Here is a 24,077-nt window from a genome sequence, read left to right as displayed (position 1 = left end):
AAATCCTAGCTGGCTCCTTCGCAGAAATTGACAAGCCTCTCCTTTCCAAAATTCACATGGAATTTCCAAAATTCATATGGAAATGTAAGGGATCCAGAATAGTCAAAAGAGTCTTGAGAAAAAACAAAGTTGGAGGACTCACACTTCCCAATTTCAAAACTTACTACAATACAACAGTAATCAAGACAGTGTGGTAGTGGCATAAGGATAAGCATATAGATTAATGGAATAGAATTGAGAGTCCAGAAATAAACTTATATGTGTATGGTCAATTGATCTTTGATAAGGACGCCAAGAAATTACAATAGAGAAAAAACAGTTTTTTCAACAAATGGTGCTGGGATAGCTATATGCAAAAGAATGGAGTTGGACTCCTACCTCACACCATACATAGAAATTAACTCTGATGGATCATAGACCTAAATGTAAGTGAAACTCAGAAGAAAACATAGGAGAAAATCTTCATGACCTTAGGTTGGGCAATAGTTTCTTAGATACAAAACCAAAAGCACAAGTGACAAAAAAATAGGTAAATAGGACTATATCAAAATTAAAAACTTTTTTTAACTGTAAATGTATCATTAAGAGAGTAAAAAGACAAATCACAAAATGGGAGAAAATACTTGCAAATCAAATCTCTGACAAGAGTCTATTATCCAGAACATACAAATAACTTCTACAACTCAACAATAAAAAGACAATCCAATTTAAAAATGGGCAAAGGATTTGAATAGATATTTCTCTAAATAAGATATAGACAACAGTAACATGAAATATGTTTAAATCATTAGTCATTAGGCAAATGCAAATCAAAACCACAATGTATACCACTTCACACCCGTTAGAATGGCTAAAATCAAAAAGAAAGATAATGACAAATGTTCACAAGGATGTGGAAAAAAAAGGAACCATCATTCACTGCTGTTTGGAATGTAAAATGGTACAGTCACTTTAGAAAAAAGTCCAATAGTTCTCCAAATGTTAAATGTAGAGTTACCAAATGACGCAGCAATTTTACTCCTAGGAATACATCCAAAAGAATTTAAAACATATGTCTACAGAAAAACTTGTACTCAAATGTTCATAACAGAATTACTCATAATAGTCAAAGCCAAAAAGTGGAAACAACCCAAATGTTCATGAGCCTATGAGGGAATAAAATTTGGTATATCCATACAATGGAATATTATTGGGCAATAAAAAGGAATGAAGTACTGACACATGCTACATCATGGATGAGCCTTGAACACATGCTAAGTGAAAGAAGTCAGACACAAAAAACCACATACTGCATGATTCTATTTAATCATGAAATGTCCAGAATAGGCAAATCTAAGAGACAGATAGATTAGTGGCTGCCTAAGCCTGGGGGTGGGGAAGAATAAGAAGTGACTGTTAATGGATATAAGGTTTCTTTTGGGGGTGATAAAAATGTTTTAAATTTAGATTGTAGTTTTTGTTGTACAATTCTGTTCTAAAAAACATTGAATGGTACACTTAAAATTGGGTGAATTTTATGTTATGTGAATTATATCTCAAAAAAGAATTTCAAAATACTACCTGAGGGACTTCCCTGGTGGTCCAGTGGGTAAGACTCCACGCTTCTAATGCAGGCAGCCCGCATTCGATCCCTGGTCAGGGAGCCCTCCCACATGCATGCTGCAATTAAGAGCTCGCATGCCGCAAATAAGACCAGGCACAGCCAAAATAAATAATTTTTTTAAAAAATGCTACCTGAGCCTATACCCCCAAATATGCAATATTCATTTCTAAACTGTAAGCATGTGCTATGGTGCTAATGTATTAAGCATTCACAAAGTTATAAAATAAAAAGTGATATTTAAAAAAAAATCTTGACTGATGAAATACATAATGGTTTCAATGTCTTTCGTTCGTGGGAGTCAGACCACTAACACCATCACCCCTAGCACCATCAGGCTCTCAGCTCACTCCATGTGCCAGACTCACCCTTTACATAATCAACCTCCTAACAACCACGCAGGGTGTGTACTCTTATCATTTCCATTTTTTTCCAATGAGAAGACTAAAGATTAAAGAAACTAAGCAGCGTAAGGGCACCAGAAAAACAGGCAGTGTGAGGCTGGGACCTGGCCTGGGAACTTAGGTCCCCCCGACCCTACTCTAACACTCCCAACTCCTTAAAACTAAGTGCCTCATCAGAAACACACCAAGGCCAGTTTCAGGGAAACACACCTCCTGTTCCTTCGGCATTTCATAGGAGAATAAAATGCTCCTGGTAGGATAGAATTTGAGTAAAAACTCAGGGAAAAATTCTTGTGATTTATTTGGTTGGAAATTTGAAATTCATGTTCCTGAGGCAAAAGCTTCCCACAAGCAGCGAGGAAACCAGCAAAACAAAGAAATCTGGGAGGAGGACATGATTAATAGGCAACAGTAAGGACTGCCTAGAACAGTGCTTAGCATGTAGTATGTGCTCAATAAATATTTATTAAATGAATAAATGATCCCAAGCACTATTCTGCCCTGGAGTAGAGGTCTGGTCCAACATGGAGCTGGGCTGCACTAAAAAAAATCTTCAAATTTCAAACACCAAAACCTTTAGCGGGAAGAGGTTAGAAAGTTGGGGTCCACCCTCCTTCAGATTCAGGGTTGGGTCTCTGAAGGGGCATAGACAGTGTGTACTAATACAGGTCACCATGGGGACCAAAAAGAAAGGCAAGATGCCAGCACAGATGATTCCTTATGCTGTAAGTGGCCCTGCCCTGCGAGCAGTCTTCTACTCAGATGATTGTGAATCTGAGCAATGCAACCTGCAGAAGGTATGAATAGAGAAAGGGAATTCACACCACATGTCAGGGAAGAAAAAGGAATTTTGCAGGGAACCCTGCATCCAGGAGACAACCCTAGCTGGAAAAACAGATTAGAACCTGGAAACCCTCTGAAGTTCACAGGCAGAACTCAGGAACAAGTCCTCAGGAACAAGGGCACTGTCTTACCCCTGCACAGAGCTGCTCAAGCTCATGCTACCCTCAAAGGCTGAGCAAGTAGGTGTCCAGCTACACAAAGGTCTGGTAGCTTGCTTGGAGATATGCCTGGGACACAGGACTGGCCAAGAGACTCCAAAAGGCACAAGGATTGCTCCAATTCAGGAAGGGACAAGGTGACAAAAAGTTATCTAGGGCCCAAACTGCTGATTCTTTGAGAAGTGAGGGGGATAGGGAGAAATGTCTCCCCATACTTTTCTGTGAAAAAAAGCTGGCTGCAAAGCAACATATTCAGTGTGATCCCATTTCTTTAAGAAAGTATGTGTTGATCTTTTAGCGGCCAGTGGAGAGGGTGGGCGGATTCAAGATGTCAGATGGTGAAGGAGCCACAAGCACAGTGGAGGAAGGTGCAGAAGCCATGGCCAGTGCAGTGGGTGCAGCAGGTAGCACTGACAGCCAAGGCAGGCCAGGTAGTCCTGGAAGTCCTGGTGGCTCAGGTGGCCCTGGGGAGCCGAGGCAATCCTAAGGCCCTGGCATCACAGGAGAGGAAGATGCCACAGCCGGTGGCATTTCCCATACACAGTGGGCACCCCATACACCAGGGCCTGGTGACTAGAGGTCCAGGTAACCCACTGCTCCAGTTCACCTTCCCTTGCCTTTGCTGTTACCTATGGAGGTGGAGATCGCCCACCAAGTCCTGATCCCAAATGCTGAACTCTCAGGGACAGTTCAGAAGGAGCTCAATGTGAATGGCTGAAGACCCTGGCCAACTCCAAATTTCCATCCCCTCCTGTCTCGACCAGCTTTCTCTGGTGGTGCAGACCTTGCAGAGCTTTGTGCCCCATTTTTTGTTAACCCTTAGCAGGGAAAAGGGGGCTAAGTCTAACTCTGTGCCCCTCCTAGGCAGTGCATCCTTCCCTAGGGCATTGATTTCTGGATTAGGTGCTACTTTATTATTGCAGCCTAACATTTTGCCTGTGATGGCCCTTGGGTGCTCAAGGTCCACAAGTTCTGTTTGGTGATTAAATGTTTGCTACTACAGAAAACGAAACTGATCTATTTTTAAAAAGTGTGTGTATATGTACACAAAAGAGTCATGAATATAAATGCTTGGAGAAAGATCTTAGAAATATACACAGAAAAGTAATAATGCTAGAAAAGGAAAGGAAAATAGAAGTTTTACTCAATATATGATTGAATTGTTTGAATATTTACATCAAGAATATATTCATGTCTTACTTATATAATTTTTATTAATTCCAGAACAGTCTCATCAGCAAAGTTAAAACTCAAAATTACCTGGATATATCAGGAGTCGGGAGAGTAACATAAAAAAAAAGGGAAGCCAAGAAAAGAGCATGGGAACAAATACAAAGAACAAGCCTCACTGGCAACAAGACTGCTGCTCAGGCAAGATCTCTGAGAAGCATGGGGGTAGCAGGACCCAAAGAGGGCTGAGAGCTACCTCTCAGCAAGATCCCTTCCTGAAATCCCTACTGAGTGTCCATCCTATTCTTGGAGCCCCCACTATGCCCCAACCTACTGAGTACTCACAAGCCCAGGGCCCACCTGTGCACTAGTCAGGGATGAAAATATAGTAAACTTGCTCCCCCTGTCCCAGTCATGCTAAGCAACCACACAGTTAGCACCTTGATCAGTGGTATCACGGTCACCGGAGGGAAGCCACCCCATGCAGGCTTTCCTGCCCCCGCCCACTCCTCTCCATGTCTCTCCTCCCTTAGGGAACATAGCCAGATCAGCGGGACAATGGGGTCAGTCCTGGGGAGGGGTGGGGGGCAAGGGGGAAGCAGAGTCTCTGTTACATCTGTCTGGAGGCCTGACCTTGGCTTCCAAAGGTGTGGCTTGTGCTGCTAGGGTTTTAAGAGGCCCACCTTGAAGCCAAAGTTGCAAGGAAGAACTCCCTACGAGCCCTGTCACAAGCTGATACGCTGATGAGAGCTAATGGTCTTGCTCCAGGGTGCCCTTGCTGTATACCTGCTTAGAAAAGGGAAATTGGCTGCATCCTTACAGGAGATCCCAATAGGATAGACCAAACTTCCAACTCCAGGAGAAACACCTGGGCCCACCAACCTGGGCCCACCCAGAAGCAAGGCTTCTCCACAGGGAGGCCGCAATTCACCATGGCTGACCCTGAGCCCCATCCGTCCCTAATGTTTCTCATAGGGTTAGACAGAGTTCCTGCCCTTGGGAAGCCTGGTGGGTGAGCCCCAGTAGCTGTTCACAGCTGCTCAGCACTGTTATACCATGAGAAAAGGAGGGAGCAAGCCCCTTTCTGCTCCTACCCCCAGTACCAAGCCTTTAGACTAAGGCAACAGTCACAGGAAAGGCTCCAATGCCACGGTGATGGTACGCTCATGGAAGAGAGAATGGGACCAGAGGCCAGGACCTGGCTGGAGAGCAGAAGCAGTTGGGTAGAAAAGAAGAAAAACACTTACGGTCCCAAAGCAAAAAATGGGACCCCAGAAGCAGGCTTCTGGGAGGAAAGCCTGCTGCTGTGAAAGGCAGCTGCCCATTGGAGTCTGAGGGGATGGGGTGGAGTCAGCCCAAGGTTGCTGGAATATGTTCTCCTCTTCCTGGACAAGCAAAGAATCAGGTCCAGGAGCCAACCACCACTCTCTGGGGAACATGCCCTGGCAATCACTCTGGTCCACCTGGCCTTCTGTCTCACCTGGATACCAGGTTCTCCAGGGTGTAAGATAGAGTCAAAAGGGCTGCACATGGAAGAGGTTTTAAATGGGCACTCTGACACGCTGGCCAGCAGCAGGGATCCTACAGATTATCCTTGTGGGTGGACCATAAGCTTTCCACTTAGTGGGGGAATCTGGTGGAATGACCCTACAGAAGAGTCCTGTGCAGACTGTACAATGTGGCTCCACCTGCACTGTGGATCAGAGCTGATGCTGGCCCCTGGCCCACACTGAGCCTCTCAGAGTCTCTCCCCGGAGAACTGAAATGGGGGAGGGAAAGGAAAACAGGGAGAGGGATGGGTGAGCTGTGAGTTGCCAAGATTCCCACCAGCCCGTCTGGTGAGAAGCCAGACTCACCAGGCTGCAGAAAGAAGCAGCAGGGAGGAGAAGAAGAGAAGCAGATTTGGGAGGAGAAGATGATCTCCCAGGTCCTCATCCCTATCTGAGAGCTGACTATAAACTACTTTTGAGTTCTGAAAGACACAACTCTGATCTTATAATATGGCCCCCTCATTTTGACTTAAGGCTGTCCAAGTTGGATTATGATATTTCCCACCAGAAGTGTTCTTTGACCATCCGCACTCTGCTCACCTGCTCCTACTGACCTGGGGAGCCCAGGCCTGGGCCTGAGAAGAGGTTCCATTCCCAAACAAAAGACTGTTTAAGGGACTTCCCTGGTGGTCCAGTGGCTAAGACTCCACGCTCACAATGCAGGGGGCCCGGGTTTGATCCCTGGTCAGGGAACTAGATCTCACAAGCCACAACTAAGAGTTCGCATGCTGCAACTAAAAAAAGATCCCACATGCCACAACTAAAGTTCCCGCAGGCCACATCTAAGACCGGCGCAGCCAAATAAATAAATATTAAAAAAAAAAGACTGTTTAAGATCTCTTATGGATACCAAACAAAATCATCGACATTCCTGTCCTCAAAAAAGTCTTATGTCAGATTAAGTTCATTGTGGTACAGACTCAAGTTTTCCAAGAAAAGGGGTCCTGCTAACCCAACATTAAACACTATTTCAGCCAAAGGGGAGAGGTGAGAGGGCAACTAATGGCATAGTGATGGTCCATATGGAGCTGTCCACTGGGAGTGGGAGGACCAGAGCTGGAGAGTTTGGGGAGCCGTCAGCATGCAGCACCTTTTGCGTAGAAGCCTTGGGCAGGCCTAGTGAGAAGAAGAGATTTGGCTGAGGGCTGAGTCCTGGGAACCTCATCAGACAGGGCAAGCAGTGCCACAAAGGAGACCGACAAGTAAACAAGGACATGCTACAAAACCAAGAAGGAAGCATGGTCAGGAGGGTCTGAGCCCACAGGGAGGTCTAAGCAGATAAGGACAGGAACCTGGCCATTAGGCTGTCCCTGGAGCACCGGGAGGTAACAGGGTCAGGGTGTGTGTGTGTGTGTGTGTGTGTGTGTGTGTGTGTGAGAAGAAGTTTTGCTGCTCCTTTCTCTGAACTGTGTGGCTTTGGCTGAGTCCCTCATGCTGACCCAGACTGTGGGATCCAAGTAGGCTGACTATTGCATTTCCTCTGTGAACTCAGAGCCTGCACAGACCCAGATACACAGCAGGATTAATAAATGCTTGTTGAATGAACAAACACTGAACACAAATAAATAATGAACAAAAATGTTGGACAAAGAAACAGCATTCTCAGAATGAGAACCGTTTGGGAGCAAAGCCTTTCCTGGGGATAAAGCAGGGCCTCTGGAGAAATTAATTTTTCGGGGGAGGGTGTCAGTGGTGCTGTATAGATCCTAGGTATCTAAACCCACCCCCCAAGGCAGGTCATGGAATAACAACCAGCACCCTTTATCAGAATCGCTTATACCGATTCTGATAAAGTGGCCATGGGTCTTATTCCTGAAGGCTGTATACTCCACAAGGTCCTGGAGCTTGCGTGCTTGTTCAGAAGGTACTCCCTGCATCCATGCCAGCACATAAAAAAAGACTGAATGATTTCTGTCCTCATTCCCAACTGAACCCTGAGGCCTCTGGGGCCTGACACAGAGTGAGTGCTCTACAAGAGTGAGTTGTTTGGAAGAGACTGCAGCAGAGGCCTTGCTCCTAAACTCCACCTAGTGGGGACTGGGCTCTTCTCTTCTGGCCCTGGAGCCTTATATCCCCAAGGCCACCCTGAGATTGTCACCTGCTCCCCACCCCTAGCCCACTCTACCCAGGGGCAGAGAGTATACCAAGCAGGCCAGTCCTGCACACCGATGTCTGATCCCTTTACTGGACACATGGAAGGTTCCTCATCCCAAAGTAGCGAGGGAGATTCACTGAACAGAGGCCAGGGTGGGCAGTCCAGGCTCCTCCTCCTGGTCCTGCCCCACCTTGCTATGGGTTCTTCGAAACGCCCATTACCTCTCTGGCTTCAGTCTTTCCACCCTTCAACAGTGATTCTGACCCTCTATTGGCCAGAGCTACACAGAGGAAAAAATACTGTATAAGCAAAATCACTCAATTATTACTAAGTATTGTTACTATCTTTTCAAAAGCTATGTACATCTTTATCTGAATGTCTTGTTTCTCCTGAGCCACCAGCAGGGACTAAGGAAAAGGAAGCTGAGGGAGCCTGACCAAGGCCCATGTTCCCTGAAAACCTTGCCAGGAGACTCAGCCTTTACTCCTGGGGTCACTGCCCCTGCATCACACCAGCCTGAGAATCCCAGAATAAGGGCTCATATGGGAGTACAGGGAACACAGGATGGTTTCCAAAAAGGCAAAGCTTCTCGTTTCCTCTTTTTTCATGCCACTTAAAACAGGTTTTCAGTACCGCCAGGAGTGGTACTCCTCGAGCAGGAGTCAAGGTCTTGGCAACTGAAAGGGGCAGTGTTGCCCCCAGGGGTCCCCACCAGGCTCTATGAATTGAGGACAGGGAGGACATTTTTCTTTCTCACACCACACTCAGGGGTGTGGAGGTTCTTACCATTTAGAAAAGGACCTGGTCAAGGGGGAAGGAGGGTAAGGGAGGGAAGGATTGGGAGTTTGGGATTAGCAGAGGCAAATTATTATATATAGGATGGATAAACAACAAGGTCCTACTGTATAGCCCAGGGAACTATATTCAATATTCTGTGACAAACCATAATGGAAAAGAATATGAAAAAGAATATATTTTAAAAATATTTTTTAAAAATAAAAGGAGCTGGTAGTGTGACAACTGTCTCTGGAGCCCTGGATGTGTTCCCCAGGGTTCCTCATACCTGACTGGATACCTGGGTAGGGACAGCACAGAGGCCATGTACCTGCTGCCCCTCAGTCTGTGTTTCAGCTCAGACAATCTAAGGGGTACACCATGCTGGCCAGGGAGGTGCCAAGTACCAGTGAGAGCAGGGATCCTTGGAGGGGCTCCACCATACACCCTGACAAAGCTGGGGAGTAAAGGGTAGGGTGGGGGCAGACCTGGTCTGTTGGGAGAATCTAGAGCAAGCTTCCCTGTTCTGTCTCTTCCCTTCCTTCCTTTCTTCCACAGGTTCAGCCTGCATCACAGCTCCCTGAAAGCACCCTGGCAGGAAGCCTCTCTCACCCTGGCAGTTAGCACTAAGCACTATCATTTGCAAAAGTGCTTCAGTACAGGAGGGGAGCAGAGAAGAATGCTTGGCCACTGGGAAAGACCTACTCCAGTCCACCGGCTTTGGAGCCAGCTCCGTGTGCCACAGCCTGCACCCAGGCCCCAGGGCCCAGAGAAATGTACATCACAGAGTCAAATTATGTTATCTCTACCCCAGATGCCCATGAGCAGATCACTACCCCAGAGCAGCAACCACAGACTTGGAGCTCCCTCCCTCCTGCCCTCTTCCTAATCCCCAAAATCTGCCAAGGGAACCCTCTCCCACACCACAGTCCAGCCTTCCTGGAGTTTCATGAATATAAGTGAGGGTTAAGAAGAAACAGTGATACTCTTCCTACAGTGAGAGGGTGTTCTCTGTGGCTCTGGTGGTCTGGGCTTCAGATCCAACCAGCAATGAATTCTGAGAGCCTGTGGGATGGGCCGGAACTTTCAAGTAAACTCTCTGGTCTGAGGCTCAAATTCTGTATCTATTTTAGCAGCTGTGTGTGAAGATGAGAAGGATGGACCACAGTGGGCTTTCTGAGCATCTCCCAATGAGTGAGTCAGAGTTCCCAGAGGGCAGAGTCCATACCTTCAATCAAGTTTAACTCAAAGGTTCTCTGTAGTAGGAAACAGGGATGCTAATCTACCTGTTCACCTTTATATCCTCAGCCCTGGGCAGGAACCAGGCACCAGTTGGCATTTAATGCCAGGCCTCTTGTGAATGCTTTCATTTCTAGCACTTCATTTGATAAAATAAATGCTTGTTGAGTTGAGCATACTTGACTTGCCCTCTTGGAACTCCAGTATGGCCTCAATTTATTCCTCTTCCTTATTTCTTTCTCAGAGTGCTTGTAGGAACCAGGTGGCATCAATATTAAAGCATTTGCAGGTGAAGTGCTACTTTATGTTTTTAGCCGGGACTAGAATACCCAGCCGCCTACCTAACATCTCACTTGGATGCCTCTAAAACACAAGTTGTCCAGGAAAAAACTCCTGATCTTAGACCCCATCCTTGTTGCCCTCAGTGTGCACCAGATGTTCAGGTCAAAACTCAGGAGTCCTCCTGACTCCTTTCTTTTTCTAACCCTTCACAGCCAACCCTTTAGCCATCCTGCTGACTCTACATCCACAATATATTCAGAAGTTGAGCACTTTTCAGCACTCTCACCCTCTCCCCACTCCCCATCACCCCCTCCTCATTCTCGTCCAGTGACCATCCTCTCACACCTGAATACCTTTCAAGCCCCTCACTAGCTCCCAGCTTCTGCCCTTGCCCCTCAGGCTGGGCAACACATAGCAAAATGTGCATTCACCATTTTGTTTCCGCATCCAACAGGAAACTATCCTACAGATACAGTGGAAAAAACACAAAATATCCCATAGATACACTGGTAAAAATACAAAATGACACAGATACCAGGTTCCTCACTGTGGTGCTATTTGTAAGAGCAAAAGACTGGACACAGGTTGATGCCAAGGGAAAACCATAGCATGTGCATATGATAGAGCAGTGCCCAGATGCAAAAAGAAATCAGGAGAATTTCTATATTCTGCTATGAGGAGATCTTCAGGATATATTAAGTGAAAAAAAGGCAAAGTATAGAATAGTGTTTAGAATCTGTTACCTTTTATATACAAAAGAAAGGTAAATAAATGTATATTTTTCCTCATATTTTCAAAAAGAAACAATGGAAAAATCTGATAAAAATGGTTTCTTATCAGGGAAGGCAGAGAACAAAGTGGAAGGCAACAAGATGGAACTAGACTTCTCTCAATACACCTTGTTTTATTTGGAATCACATGAAAGTTTTAAATAATTTTAAGAAAATTAAATGGTAAAGAAAAAATATGGTAGATGGCATTGTTCTCCATTCTTTACCTTCTGTGGATTTCTGCCCTTTACCATGTGACTTTGCAATTCCTCCCACTAGAGGTGCAGTATATTTTCCCAGCTGCAGCAGACTCTATTTTTGAAAATAACCTCAGCGAAATTTCCAGTCTCATATGCTCTTTTTTTTTTTTTGGCCAAGCTACACGGAATGCAGGATCTTAGTTCCCCAACCAGGGATTGAACCCGCGCCCCCTGCAGTTCTAACCACTGGACCACCAGCAAATTCCCTCGTATGAACTTTTTTTAAAAATTTATTTATTTTTATTTTTTGGCTGTGTTGGGTTTTCATTGCTGTGCACGGGTTTCCTCTAGTTGCAGCAAGGGGGAGCTACTCTTCGTTGCAGTGCGCAGACTTCTCATTGCAGTGGTTTCTCTTGTTGTGGAGCACGGGCTCTAGGCACGTGGGCTTCAGTAGTTGCGGCATGTGGGCTCAGTAGTTGTGGCTTGTGGGCTATAGAGTGCAGGCTCAGTAGTTGTGGCACACAGGCTTAGTTGCGCCGCAGCATGTGGAATCTTCCCAGACCAGGGCTCAAACCCACGTCCCCTGCATTGGCAGGCGGATTCTTAACTACTGCGCCACCAGGGAAGCCCTCATATGCTCTTATAGAACCTGGACACTCGCAATCAAGAGATGGAGTCTGCCTCCTCCTCTCAAACCTGGGCAGGACTTTGTGACTGCCCCAATGAATGGAGTGTGGCAGAAGTAACAATGCACATCTTTTGAGATTAGGTAATAAAGGCAGCACAGTCTCCACCTGACTTCCTTTCTCAGGACACCCTTGGAACCCAGTAGCCATGTTGTGAGGAAGCTCAATCTAGTCCACATGGAGAAGCACTGAGGCCCTCCCAGCTAATAGCCAGCATCAGCTGTAAGACATGTAAATGATGAAGACATGTCAAATGATTCCAGTCCCCAGCTTTCAACTCTTCCAGCTGAAGCTCCAGACATTGTGAAGCAGAAATAAGCCATCCCACTGTGCCCTGCCTGAATTCCTGACCTACAGAATCTAATAAGCAAAGTAATGGATGTTTTATACCACTGAGTTTTGGGGTAATTTGTTAGGTAGCCATAATAACTACAGTACCACACCTTGATTTTGGGCTTAACTAAAAATTGCTTTGACTAAAGAAATGTTAGCAGATGTGTCATTTCAAGCAGAGGCTTGAAATTGTGTGTGGTTAGGTATGCCCTCTTGTGCATCTGTCATCACCATCGGAAGAACATGCCCTGGCTAGCCTGCTGTCTGAGGAGGATGAGAGACACGTGGAGCAGACCTGGACTCACCTACAGCCTGGAGCCCAGCCTAGATCAATGAATTCTAGCCAGCATGCAGATGCATGAGTGAGAATTAAAAATTGCTATTTGAAGCCACTGAGTTTTGGTTGACTTACTGTGCAGTATGACAGTGGCAACAGGTAAGAGATCAAAAGGCAATCCTTACAAACTGAACACAAACTGCAAAAAAAAAAAACCAAACCTTAATTGTATAGCCTCTTAGTAGCATAACCACACAGAGAAGAATCATTTCTAATAGCTCTAAAACACAGAACTTTGGGACTTCCCTGGTGGTCCAGTGATTGAGACTCCACGCTCCCAATGCAGGGAGTCCGGGTTCAATCCCTGGTCAGGGAACTAGATCCCGCATGCTGCAACTAAAAGATCCCGCACTCAGAAACGAAGATCCTGCGTGCTGCAACTAAGACCTGGTGCAGCCAAATAAATAAATAAATAAATATTTTAAAATAAATAAATAAAACACAGAACTTTGACTACATATTCCTGAAAATATATAAACTAAGGACAAAAGAAACTACAAGCGAATTTTAAACTACATTCAGTAGTATTGTTAGTAAAAATATCTATCATTATTTTGAAATAAGCACACATATATACATTACATATATATAATAGTCTATATATATGCAAGGTTTGTTTGGATTCTGATTTGAACAAACAAACTCTCAAAAGTCATTTTTGGAAATCACATTTTTCTCTGAACTCCCCCATACATACATAAATAAAAGTCTGTGTTTTCTCTTGCTAAAAAAAATTTTTTTTAATAAAAAAGTCTTTTAAATAAAAAGTCATTTTTGAGATAATCAAGGAAAATTGAACATGGACTAGGTATTAGGTTATATTAAGAAATTAGAGGGAAGATCCCACATGCTGTGGAGCAACTAAGCCCGTGCACCACAGCTACTGAGCCTGCGCTCTAGAGCCCGCGAGTCACAACTACTGAAGCCCGCACACCCAGAGCCTGTGCTCCACAACAAGAGAAGCCACTGCAATGAGAAGCCCACGCACCGCAACAAGTAGCCCCCACTCGCCGCAACTAGAGAAAGCCCGCGTGCAGCAACAAAGACCCAACGCAGCCATAAATAAATACGTAAATAAATAAAGTTGAAAAAAAATTACAGTTAACTTTTGTTGGCTGTGATAATGTCATTGGATTAAAATTAAAATATCTTTTAACTATGAGAGGTACATCCTAAAGTATTTATGAGTGAAATGATATGTTAGGATTTTGACTGAAAATAATCCAGCCAAAAAAAAAAAAATTGGAGGAATATAGATGAAACAAGTTGGCAAAACACTGATCGTTGTTGAAGCTGGGTGATGGGGTCACAGGAGGAGTTCACCATACCATCTTCTCTCCTTTTATGTGTGTTTGAAACTTTCATCTGCAGAGTACGTGCTGCCCCTGGGGACATCTAACCTACAGAGCCAAAGGCCAACGCACCCCAAAGAGAGGCCAGCATGACCTGGCCAACCTGGGAAGGACAAGCCTGCACCGGGGCTGCCATGGCTAAGATGCAAGCAGTGGCTGCCTCTCCAATCCAGCCCTGTCTCTGCCACTGTCCTCAGCTGGCACCACTCCAAACCCAAGCTAGCAAGGCTGTGGCCTCTATAACCCAACACTGGCCACTCAAGATCAGATAAAGGGGTTTGGAAAGTGGGCTCACAAGGCCATAGGAAAGGGAGAAGTTCACATAGCATGATTACTGAAACAATCACACTGCCTTAGTTATTACCCCAGTTCAGAGGACAGAGTCAGGATCCAAAAGGGTCTCACTAGGTTGGAAGGGATCTCTAAGTACAACCAGAGATGTCATGGCAGGGACCCATGCAGAACCCCCAAAGATTCACACTCAGGTCACACAAGCCCAGGATGGAGGGAATCCAGCCTTCATGCTGAGATGCCCAGCATGAGGCTGGACAACTGTGTGGTGCAGTGACAGAGAGTGCTCAGAAAGGTGTAGGATGGTGTTCTCAGGCTACATAAGCCAAAGCCCCTCATCCTTCAGACTGTCACTCACAGTCCATGTGACATGCTGAGCCCTGAGCCCTGTTCTTTGAGCCTTCCTGTCCTCAGGATCTGACAGTCTTGGGCAGGACAGCCCAGGTCAGCAAGGGTCCCAGAGTCACATTCCAGCCACAGGAGTTGGAGAAGCCTAGAGAGAAGACCAGGGTTGAGGAGGTGAGAGCACAGTGAGCTCCTGCCAAACCTGTGAGCGGATAAGTCAGCTGGCCCAGAGGGCAGAGCCAGCACCCAGAGACAGGAGGTATAAGGAGACACACAAAGGGAAAGAAGAACTTTCCAACAGTGGAATCATCTGCCTGGGAGGGACCAGAGGCCACGGACCACTGGGGTATTCGCACCAAGGCAGAGCTCCTGCCTTCAGGGAATATGGAAGCAGCCATTCCGGTATCCATTAGGTGTTGGATTAGATGCTCAAAATAAAAGGAGGACAGAGCAAACATATCACGTGCTGAAGCTAAACCATGCTCCTGAAGGATGTGGCCTCACATGCCAGACCTTGACATTGGAGGAGACCTGGCCTGAGCCCACAAAACCCACGGAGCTACAGGAGAAACTGCAGTGAGTACCACATCCATCTCCTCACTCTACAAGGGAAGGAAGCTGTACAACTGCCAACTGGAGGGGGCAGAACTAAAGTCTCTTTCAGGCCAGCCCTATCCATGCCCCACCTCCCCCACCACAAAGTGTTTGCTAACTCTGGCTCCCCTGGAAAACGTGAGCACACTGGCTGCTGCCAGAGCACCTGTGGGATATGGATGGGACAACACTCAGGAGATAAGCAGTCGAGCACGGCTGGGAAAAGGGATCCTGCAGCAGGCTCTGCAGGTCCAGGTGGGAGCCTTGCTGGCTGGCCAGCCAAGCCAGTAGAAGGATGCCAAGAGCTTTTCAAAAGCCCGTGTTTACCAGGAGCAACCAATTGGCAAGGCAGCAGCCAGTCCCTCTCCTGGCTCCAGGCTTGATTGTGAGGTCATTTTGTCCACTCCGGAAGATCTCTGGGGCACAATGGAAGAGCAATCCTCTTCATTTAAAGCTCTTCTAATTAACCTAAAGGCTGCACATTGTACTTGTTTTCTCTCCTCTGTGAAGCTGAACAGTGGGAAGCATCCCCCTTCCTTTTCAATCATCTCACAGAAATAAGCTGTCAGAGGTGGAGGAGACTTCGGGGATTATTTAGTTAAATTTCTCATTTTACAGATGGAAAAAAACTGAGGACCTACCCAACACGTACAGCCAGTTTCAGGCAACATCAGGACTGATTAAAACCTGAGTTTCTGACCCCCACCCAGGATGCTTCCACCATTCTTCATCCCCCACCCCACCCTACCCCATCCTTTGCTCAAATGTCCTACTTCCAGATCCTTTTCCTGTCCTCAAGGCCCTCCCATCCTCTTGCTAAATTTTCCATCTTCTGAGAACAGGAGGCAGGGAAGTGACGTGGTTCTCCAGCTGTGCTCAGTGTATGGCATTTGGGTTTGCTAAAGTCAGCTAGCTGGCTGTTCTTCTGAATCTCTCATGTTAGACCTTTGGAGCTCCCAACAGAGTAAGTTAGTGCTGTGAATGTGTTTTGTAAGCTGTTGAACACCATACAAATATGTGCTCTACTATTTTAGAAGATGAAATAATACAAACCCTTTTAATCGTGTGCTCATTTCTCTTACCTCTGTGAGACAAAGAGAAGGCAGGAGCAAACTCTAATTTAAGGAAGTTGAGGGTAAAGATTTGAACTTGTCTCTCTTTCTCTCCCATCACGCTGTGAGCCCTTTTGAGGGCAGAGCCCATATCCTGCGCCTTCCTTTGTTCCTCACATTTCACCCAGGGATAGGCATCCAGTAGGTGCTCAGCAAAGGGTTTCCTGAATACGTGGCTGAACATCACTTTAAAGTCCTCCTACTTCTAAGTAGAATTTAACTGTAGAAATCCCTCATAACTGCTCCCGTATACAAAAAGTGCAGACGATCCTTATTACCTACCAGCACACGTGAACGTATCCAATGTATGGATGTGACTACCAGGAAATTTCCTTACCTCTCCTTTCCTCCTAAGCACCCAAGTGTCTTACTGGTTCTTCCAGCATCCCTGGCGGGGGGGCAGGCACATCCCCCCCCCTGAGCCTGGGGCACTGCAGAGCTTGGGCTCCTCTGGGTATGGGGCAGTCCCAGATAGGACCAGGTTGGGTGATCCTTGTGTGAGCTCCTAGACAAGCTGCTGAGGCTCTTTGATCTCCTCAGTGGTTGGGACCAAGTCCTTCCACTACTCCTTAGGGAAAATCTCTTCCTCACCTTTGGCCCTGACAGCAGTCCCACCACTTCAGAAGCAGCCAGGCCTCTCCAAAGAAATCTGGATTTGATCTCAAGGGTGACCTAAAGTTCTCTGGAGCCTCCCAATATGCCTCCGTGTGACCCTCCTGTTAGAAAGAAGTGGAGATACCACGTAAGAGCGCTCTGCTAGAGCAAGGCTCTCTTAACCCTAGATGCCCCTAAGAGCAAAGTACGGGAAGGAGAGATCAAAGCAGCCCTGAGACCAGCCTGGGCACCCAAGGTTTAGCACAGATCCATCAGGGAGCATGCTCCTCTTCTCCATCCTACAGGCACAGCTGGCCAGAACCTAAAGTATAAGACACATGCACTGAGAGAATCCCAGAAAGGGACAGGTCCCCACCAGAGGCCCAATCCACGGTGGGGGTGGGACACCAGAATTCATCTCCCTTGTCAGGCCAGGGTCCTAATTCATTCCCCAGCTACAATCAGCTTCCACCACTACAATGGTGAAAGGAGATGGCAGAAGGCCCTACAGGAAAGGAACCTGCGCAAGTCCTACGAATGCAGTACCAAACCAGCATGACATGCCCCTGGCACCAACTGAGATAGGAGTCCCCAGAGCTGGATTGTCCACCAAGTCCCAGCTTACTAGGAGGGCCTCAAGTCCTAAAGTGACACTTGGCCCTTGCTGCTGGCAGGTAGGTCTCAGCCACCATTTCACCATTTTAAAAAGTGAGTCCCTGGGAAGGAAGGACGAATAAGGCCAGGACAGATGGAGCCTGCAGGAGCTGTATGGCCAGGCAGGTGGAGTGAGGAATAAGTGTGTGTAAAACACCTAGAGGAATGACTATGGTGGAACAGGCACCCAGCAATGGTAGTTATAACTATTACGACAGCTTTGCCAACCTGTCTCCACAGTCAGCACCAACTGATTGCGTATGGGCCACAGGCTCCAGGTACAGATTCTCCCCAAGTAGCCCACACATAGCAAGGTCTGCCCCTCCCCACATCCATCACAGATTAGGGGAAAGGGCCCCATTCAAATGTGCAGGACCTATGAAAAGGGGGAGGATTTACTGAAGCCCCAAATCCTCTCTCCTAGCAGCCTGCTACTTACATATACAGGGAAGGCTCCCCCTGTTATGCTGGAGTGAAAAGGTGTGATCCAGGGGCTCTGAAAGCTTTGACTTCTTAAACTCAGAACCAAACCTACTCAGTGGAAGGAGAAATTTAGAAAAAGAACAGAAAAGTGGCCCACTGTATTGTTCTTTGGTTCCCAAACTAGTCCAAAGTCTAGATCTACTTTCAACAAACTCTCAGTCCCTTCACATCTGAAGCCCTCAACGAACTCTTTCTTAAAAAGCTAGAATTTATTGGCCAAAAAGAGAAATGTGATTCTGAGTGGCTTCTAGATGTAATTCCCAGTTTTCAGGAAAAATACGGGACAGAAGAACATCTTAAATAACACCACAAGGATACAATCAGCATAATCCAGAATATGAGAAACCACAGGACAAATAACACAGCCAATCATAAATCGCAACGGGGAAAAAAGGAGAAGGAACATACAGATTTAAAGAAACTGAAGAGATGTATCAGACAAATGCAATGTGTAGATCCTGTTTAGTTCACAGTTCCAACAAACCAATTGTAAAAATAAATTAATAAGATAATCAAAAAAACTGAACCCTGACAGGATATTTGCTGAGATTAAGAAGAGAATGTTAGCTGTTTAGATGTGATCATGGTGCTATGGTAATGTTTTTACAAATCCCTTATTTCTTAGAAATAGACACTAAAATATTGATGATGAAATGCTGGGATATCTTGAAGATGGGGGTGGAAGTGAGGGAGATAGATAAACTTAATCAGCCATGAGCTGATGATGGTGGTGGCTGGGCAATGGGAACATGGGAGCTTATTAACTTATTCTCTCTACTTTTATGTATGTATGTTTGAAATTTTCCATAATAAAAAGTTTTTTTAAAATAAAATAGACTTCCTCCCCTTAATGCATCCATAACTTTTTTTTTTTGTATCTGCAGCATCTTATCAGTCTTACTAATGCTAGGAACAGCTATATTATCAAAACTGTCCCTCTCTCCCTGGCAAGAAATGCAAAAATGGTTGCCCCCTTTGGGTGAGCTTTTGACATCATCACCATTCAGATGTTAGGTCACTTAAGCGCAAATTCCATGACATGCCCTCCATGAGAATCCAATGGCCTCACAGGATCTCTAAATAATAAAGGATCATTATTTCCAAACCTAACAATTGTATCCTTTCATTTTAGCCTTACAAATTAATCCCAGATTTTTCTAGAGCCTGACTGATAGCTGACATAGTATAACAAGTCTGGCTAATCCCAAACCAGAGATACTATGCCTGACAAATCCATTCATTCATTCATTCATTCATTTTTGAGATATAATTATGGCAAACCCATCTTGAGAAAGGAACTCTGGGTATGGTTCTCAGAGCAGCTTCAACCACCTTCCAGCAAATGCCCAGGCTCTCTGTGCCCAGCTGCCTTTGGCTCAAGATGTCTCCCTGGACTGGAAGTGAGTGAGAGCTCAGCACTGATCACCAATTTCAATGGGGTAACGAGCGGGAGGCGCCTTACCTGGTTTGCCCCAGCTTTCCACACCCCTGCACTCAGCCCCAATCTCTGCTCACTGTCCCTGCCTGTGTAAACCACGCTCCTCATGTCATTTCTATCTCTCTCCACCTCTTAGACCCCCATCACTCTCCCAAGAGTCTTGGGATTCTCCTTCTTTTGAAGCCTGGCTCTGCCTCTCCACTCTTCTCACTTGACAACCCTTCTATAAGCACTACCTATTTGACACTTCTCAGACACTGAGCTGCCTACAGTGTCACTCCTAGGAACCTTCCATGACTTTGTTCTCTGAGAGCTCTTCAAGAGCTATCTGACCAACCAGACTGTGAGGTGCTATAGGACAGGGGAGCATCATATATTCTTCCAGACCCTCCACAAAGCCCAGCACAGTGCTTGCTCTTGATACCAGTAAATATACCTTGGTTGATTGACTAAAGATCAATTTGCAAATGTCAAAGTTCTGCAAGTCCGCAGAGCTGGTGTAGATTAAACAGGCCGCCACTGGTCTACGTGGCTTCTTTGTGCAATTTTTTTAAAAGGTGCTTTCTGGGGTACTCATAAAATTTCTCTTGAACTGGTGATGTGTGTACAAGTAAAATCCCATCAACTTGGGACCTTCACTGTACATCAGGCATTCCACCATAAAAAGAAGTGAATGAATGAATAAGTGAAAAGTGCCCCTTCCTGTAGGAAGATGCAGCCCATACCAAGGCATATAGCTTGGAGCCTGAGATAGAGTTCAGCCTTCCCTGACCTGGCAGTCCTTGGGAAAGGCACAACGTATACAACTGCACATGTGACCCTGAGACCAGAAGCAGAGAGCCCTGCCTTGAGAGACTCTCTGATGCCCAAAGTGCCATATCATCCAAACAGGTTAAGAGGCGGCACTATGGGTGTGGTGGCACTGCTACTCACAGGATTCTAGTCAAGCTCTTCAGCCACAGATGCTGGAGCTGCCCCCTCACAGAACCCAAGTCAGCTCAGTATGACGATGAAAAGACTAATTCAACCTGGGGTGACAAGGGGTAATACAGCAACAGGAAAGAGACAGGAATCAACTCCCCCAGGACCTCAGTTCCATTCCCCTTTGGGGTCAGTAAAATTACCTCCCCCTTACCTGGCCCTCCACCTACCTCTATTCACAATATAATTCCCCCAAATTCACAAGCTGGCTTGAAACTATGCCAATGCCTTTCCCGAATGCCCAGAAGCACATGCCACAGGGCTTTTTCTCCATCAATGGGCCAATCTGTTCAGCAGCATCTCGGAACAGAACATGCTAAATTTGGCATCAGGTACCTGAGACGCTCTGGTGAGAGGAAGTAGAAACCATTCTGATGCTGAAGGAGAGACGTATCATGGAGATGCAGCTCAGCTGAGATGCTCTGACAAGCAAATATCAGCTGGAAGGGTAAATCCCATCTCCTAAGGGCCCCCAATTCAGAGCTTTGGTGACAAATAGCCAGCTCACCCCCTGAGCCTGACAGCTGTAGGACCTTAGCTCCACAGGTCCACTCCTGCCCACAGCCAGGAGTGAGATTATGTGACTGCTAAATCCAGCAGGAGCCCATGGTTCCCTAACCCACAGTAGTTCATGGGTCTGCCCTGTAGCAGAACACATAGACATGGTAGAAATGAAATACTGAAAAGGAATATGAATAGACACTAGCCTCTTCCTGTGTCTTTGGGCTGCCCTAGTCTTTCCAAATTTTCATATGCTTGGCTCTGCAACATTAGATAAACTACAAGCAGACTAGCCTGTTTGGTTATCAGAAGAGAAATGACAAATTTCCCATATAGAGAACTCCTAACAACAATGTGTTTTTCCACTCAGCCGTAGATGCTTTCCTTTGGAAGGAGAGCTCTAAAGCCTGAGTGAGCCTCCCCCAAGCTAAAACTCAAACAGCAGCTCAACACGCAGCAAAATGGACAGTATTTGCAGTGCTAAGAACTGTGTGCTATCCAACTGCATTACCATAATAGCTAATGTAAAACGGGCAAATCCCTACTCTAAAAGGGATGGTCACAGGCTGGCCTGTCTGTGGCAGGTTTCAGGCTACTAAGAGCCTTTCATTACTGTTAATTGTCTAAGAAACAACTTCTGAGAAAATAACCACATGAGAGGCACAGTTGGGCAGCTAAAGAATCAAAAATTATGCTCCCTCACAGTTTATGCGCTCCCACACAGAGAAGCCAAGGCAACATTATCAGCAGACTCACATGGATCCAGAAGCACTCCCCAGTTTTGCTACTCCCCAGGTCTGTTTGGTGTAAAGATAATGCCTTCCATTTTATCTTGTTGTCTCTTGGTAGCTTTCCTGAGTTTTAAGTCTACTGGTTTATTATATATTGGCATTTCCTTCCACTGCATTTACTGCCACTTGATTGTTTATAGGACCTCGGGGTGCATTTTAAACAAGCTGGTTTCACAGTATTTGATCAGATATGTTCTGTTTAAAACATTCCACTGATCTGAGGTGGTAATCTAAATCATAAGAGAACATATTTGGTTCTAGATGATTCAACTGCATTTTTGCTTCACCCCAAAGTGTTTTTCACTAAACCATTGTGAAAGCACATGACCCTGTTAGTATTTATGAGCCTAAATAAGTACCTTTTGGTGTCCAGTGGCATTTTCCCTTCCTCCAAAGATGATTTTAGCCACTAAATGCCTGAGGAAAGCACATGACCAAGTTCATGGTTCAACTATTTCCACATCTTTCTGTTCCTCGCAGTGACACTTATCTTCCCTGACAGCCACTCCCATTGTGCTCTTTCCTTGGCCCAACACAATGGACACATGCAGACTCCAGCAGACAGGGAGGACGCTTTCCGTCCCATTGCTCCCCAGTGCAGAGGGACCCAGCAGAGGTTACATAAGCCCCTCCTTAGCCCGGCATTGGGGAGGAAGCGAATTTGGGGTTCGTGACGGAGTCACGGTCTGCAGGCCCGGACTGACCCTGAGCTCACCATTCTGCTTTACTAAGGCAGGGCGGCTGTAAAGGGAGGGCCGCTTCCCGCGACCACCCGCTCATGCCAAACCAGCTGGGTTCTAAGTGTGGCCAGACGTCCGACCTCGCTGTCCAGACTAGACCGCAGGGTCGTGGGCCCCGGCCCCGGCCTCGGCCTCAAGCTACAGATCCCCGCCCCCCGGGCGCCGCCGTGTCCCGCACTTACGTGCCCGGGCCGGCACCGGGCCCGGGGCCTGGACCCGGTGGTCCGGCGGTTACCCGCGCCCCGCCTGACGCCGGGAGCTGTCCTCCACCAGCCGGTGCTGAAGGCGGCTTCCCTGCGCCGGGGCCGGGGCCGGAGCCGCCGGGCGGCAGCGGCCCGTCGCCAGCGCCGCCCTCCAGGCTGGCCTCGTTGCCCATGGCGGGCGGGCGGGCGGGGTCGGGGTCGCACTGGGCCCGGGCCGGCGGTTCCCGGGCTGCTGCTCACACACTCCGTGCCGCCGCCGCAGCCGCCGCCGCCGCCATCATCTCCCAGCTCTGCTCGCGCCGCCGCCTGCCGCTGCGCATGCGCGGCTCGGGTGCCCCTTCCCTGCTCACGACGCCCCCCACGCGTGCGCGCGCTCCCGCCAGCCCGTGAGGACTCTAGTACACGAGCCAGAAGCGGGGTCGCAGGGAAACAGCCACCGGCGGCAGCGCATGCGCCGTCTGAGGCCGACGCGAACGGCGAGTGCTACCAGGAGCCCAGCGGCGGTTGGTGGGAGCTTCCCACCCAACCAGGATTGGAGGGACACGGATCACGAGAAGGGGCCGTGGGGGCGTCGCGCCGTGCCCTGCCCTGGAGTCAGTGGCGCTTTCTGACTCGGAGAACTTGGGAGTGGGAGCTCTCATTTGGGTAACTTCAGTGTCCCACCTGGCAGACTTTGTGGGAACAGGCCTCAGAGAGGGGACACCGAGTGTGGCATTAAAGGATGTTTAGGAGTTGGAAACGCAAATAAACAAGAGTGTTAAGAGGCACGATGTCATGGGAGGACGGAGATAAAGGATGCTGGGTGATGGGGCTGGTTATGAGGGTCTCAAAGGCTAGCTGGGGGGTGAAGATTTTATTCAGATGGTGCAATGGGAACGAACCATCTGGGATTCACTCTGAGGCCTGGTCCCGCAGGACAGGAGTCTCAGGAAGTGTCCCTGGGAAAGGTAAAGGGTGTGTCAGGGCTGGCCTGAAGCCAGATGGAAGGATGCCTCAGCAGGCCCTGGGACAGTGACCTTGGAGATTGGGAAGAGGAATTGATATTTCTTAGAGGCTTTGAGCTGCGGTTCCCAGGGACTGTTCCCAGATGAGGGGCTGCAGGCTGCCTCTGCATTAACCATTACCTCACTTTTACAGACTTCAGTGTTTGCATACTACTCTGCCTCCTGGCTTCTCACACAAACCTGTGCTTTCCTGAGGGAGAATATTTCTTAGAAGATCCAGACTATATTCCAAACTATTCCTGGCTTCATAAATCATGGCTGTGTAGAAGAACTTGAGTAAATTTGGACCCATTTTACAAACCCATTTAATTCTCCTGATGATGAATATATCAAAAGGGATGTCAGCAGTTCTAACGTGACCTGGACAATTCCAGGGATCCCAATGAACACCGATAACCAGGCTGATGGACAGACCTTGGCTGGGCCTTCCCATACACTCTGATCTGCTGCCCCCCAACCTCTGGGATGGAGTTTCCATGAAGCCTGGATCGCTGACTTGACTACCTGACTCTGACTGCCCGGGATGATGAGAGCCTCTCTGCCTATGTTATGA

At 47.1% G+C, this 24,077-nt stretch overlaps 1 protein-coding gene across 1 annotated transcript in view; it reads right to left on the bottom strand.

The window, feature by feature from the left end:
* The window catches only part of BSN (bassoon presynaptic cytomatrix protein), an 85,156-nt gene extending 62,405 nt beyond the window's left edge, over positions 1-22,751 (bottom strand). Inside the window, exon 1 of the mRNA XM_079935236.1 lies at positions 22,500-22,751. Coding sequence (XP_079791362.1) covers positions 22,500-22,693 — 194 coding nt within the window. The 5' untranslated portion in view covers positions 22,694-22,751. The remainder of the gene's footprint in view (positions 1-22,499) is intronic.
* Between the last annotated feature and the right edge of the window lie 1,326 nt (positions 22,752-24,077).

This window comes from Stenella coeruleoalba (genome assembly GCF_951394435.1).
Source record: "Stenella coeruleoalba genome assembly, chromosome: 10".
In the NCBI taxonomy this organism is placed as follows: Eukaryota; Metazoa; Chordata; class Mammalia; order Artiodactyla; family Delphinidae; genus Stenella; species Stenella coeruleoalba.
Note: the sequence above shows the minus strand (reverse complement) of the source record. Positions and strands in the feature narration are given on the sequence as shown.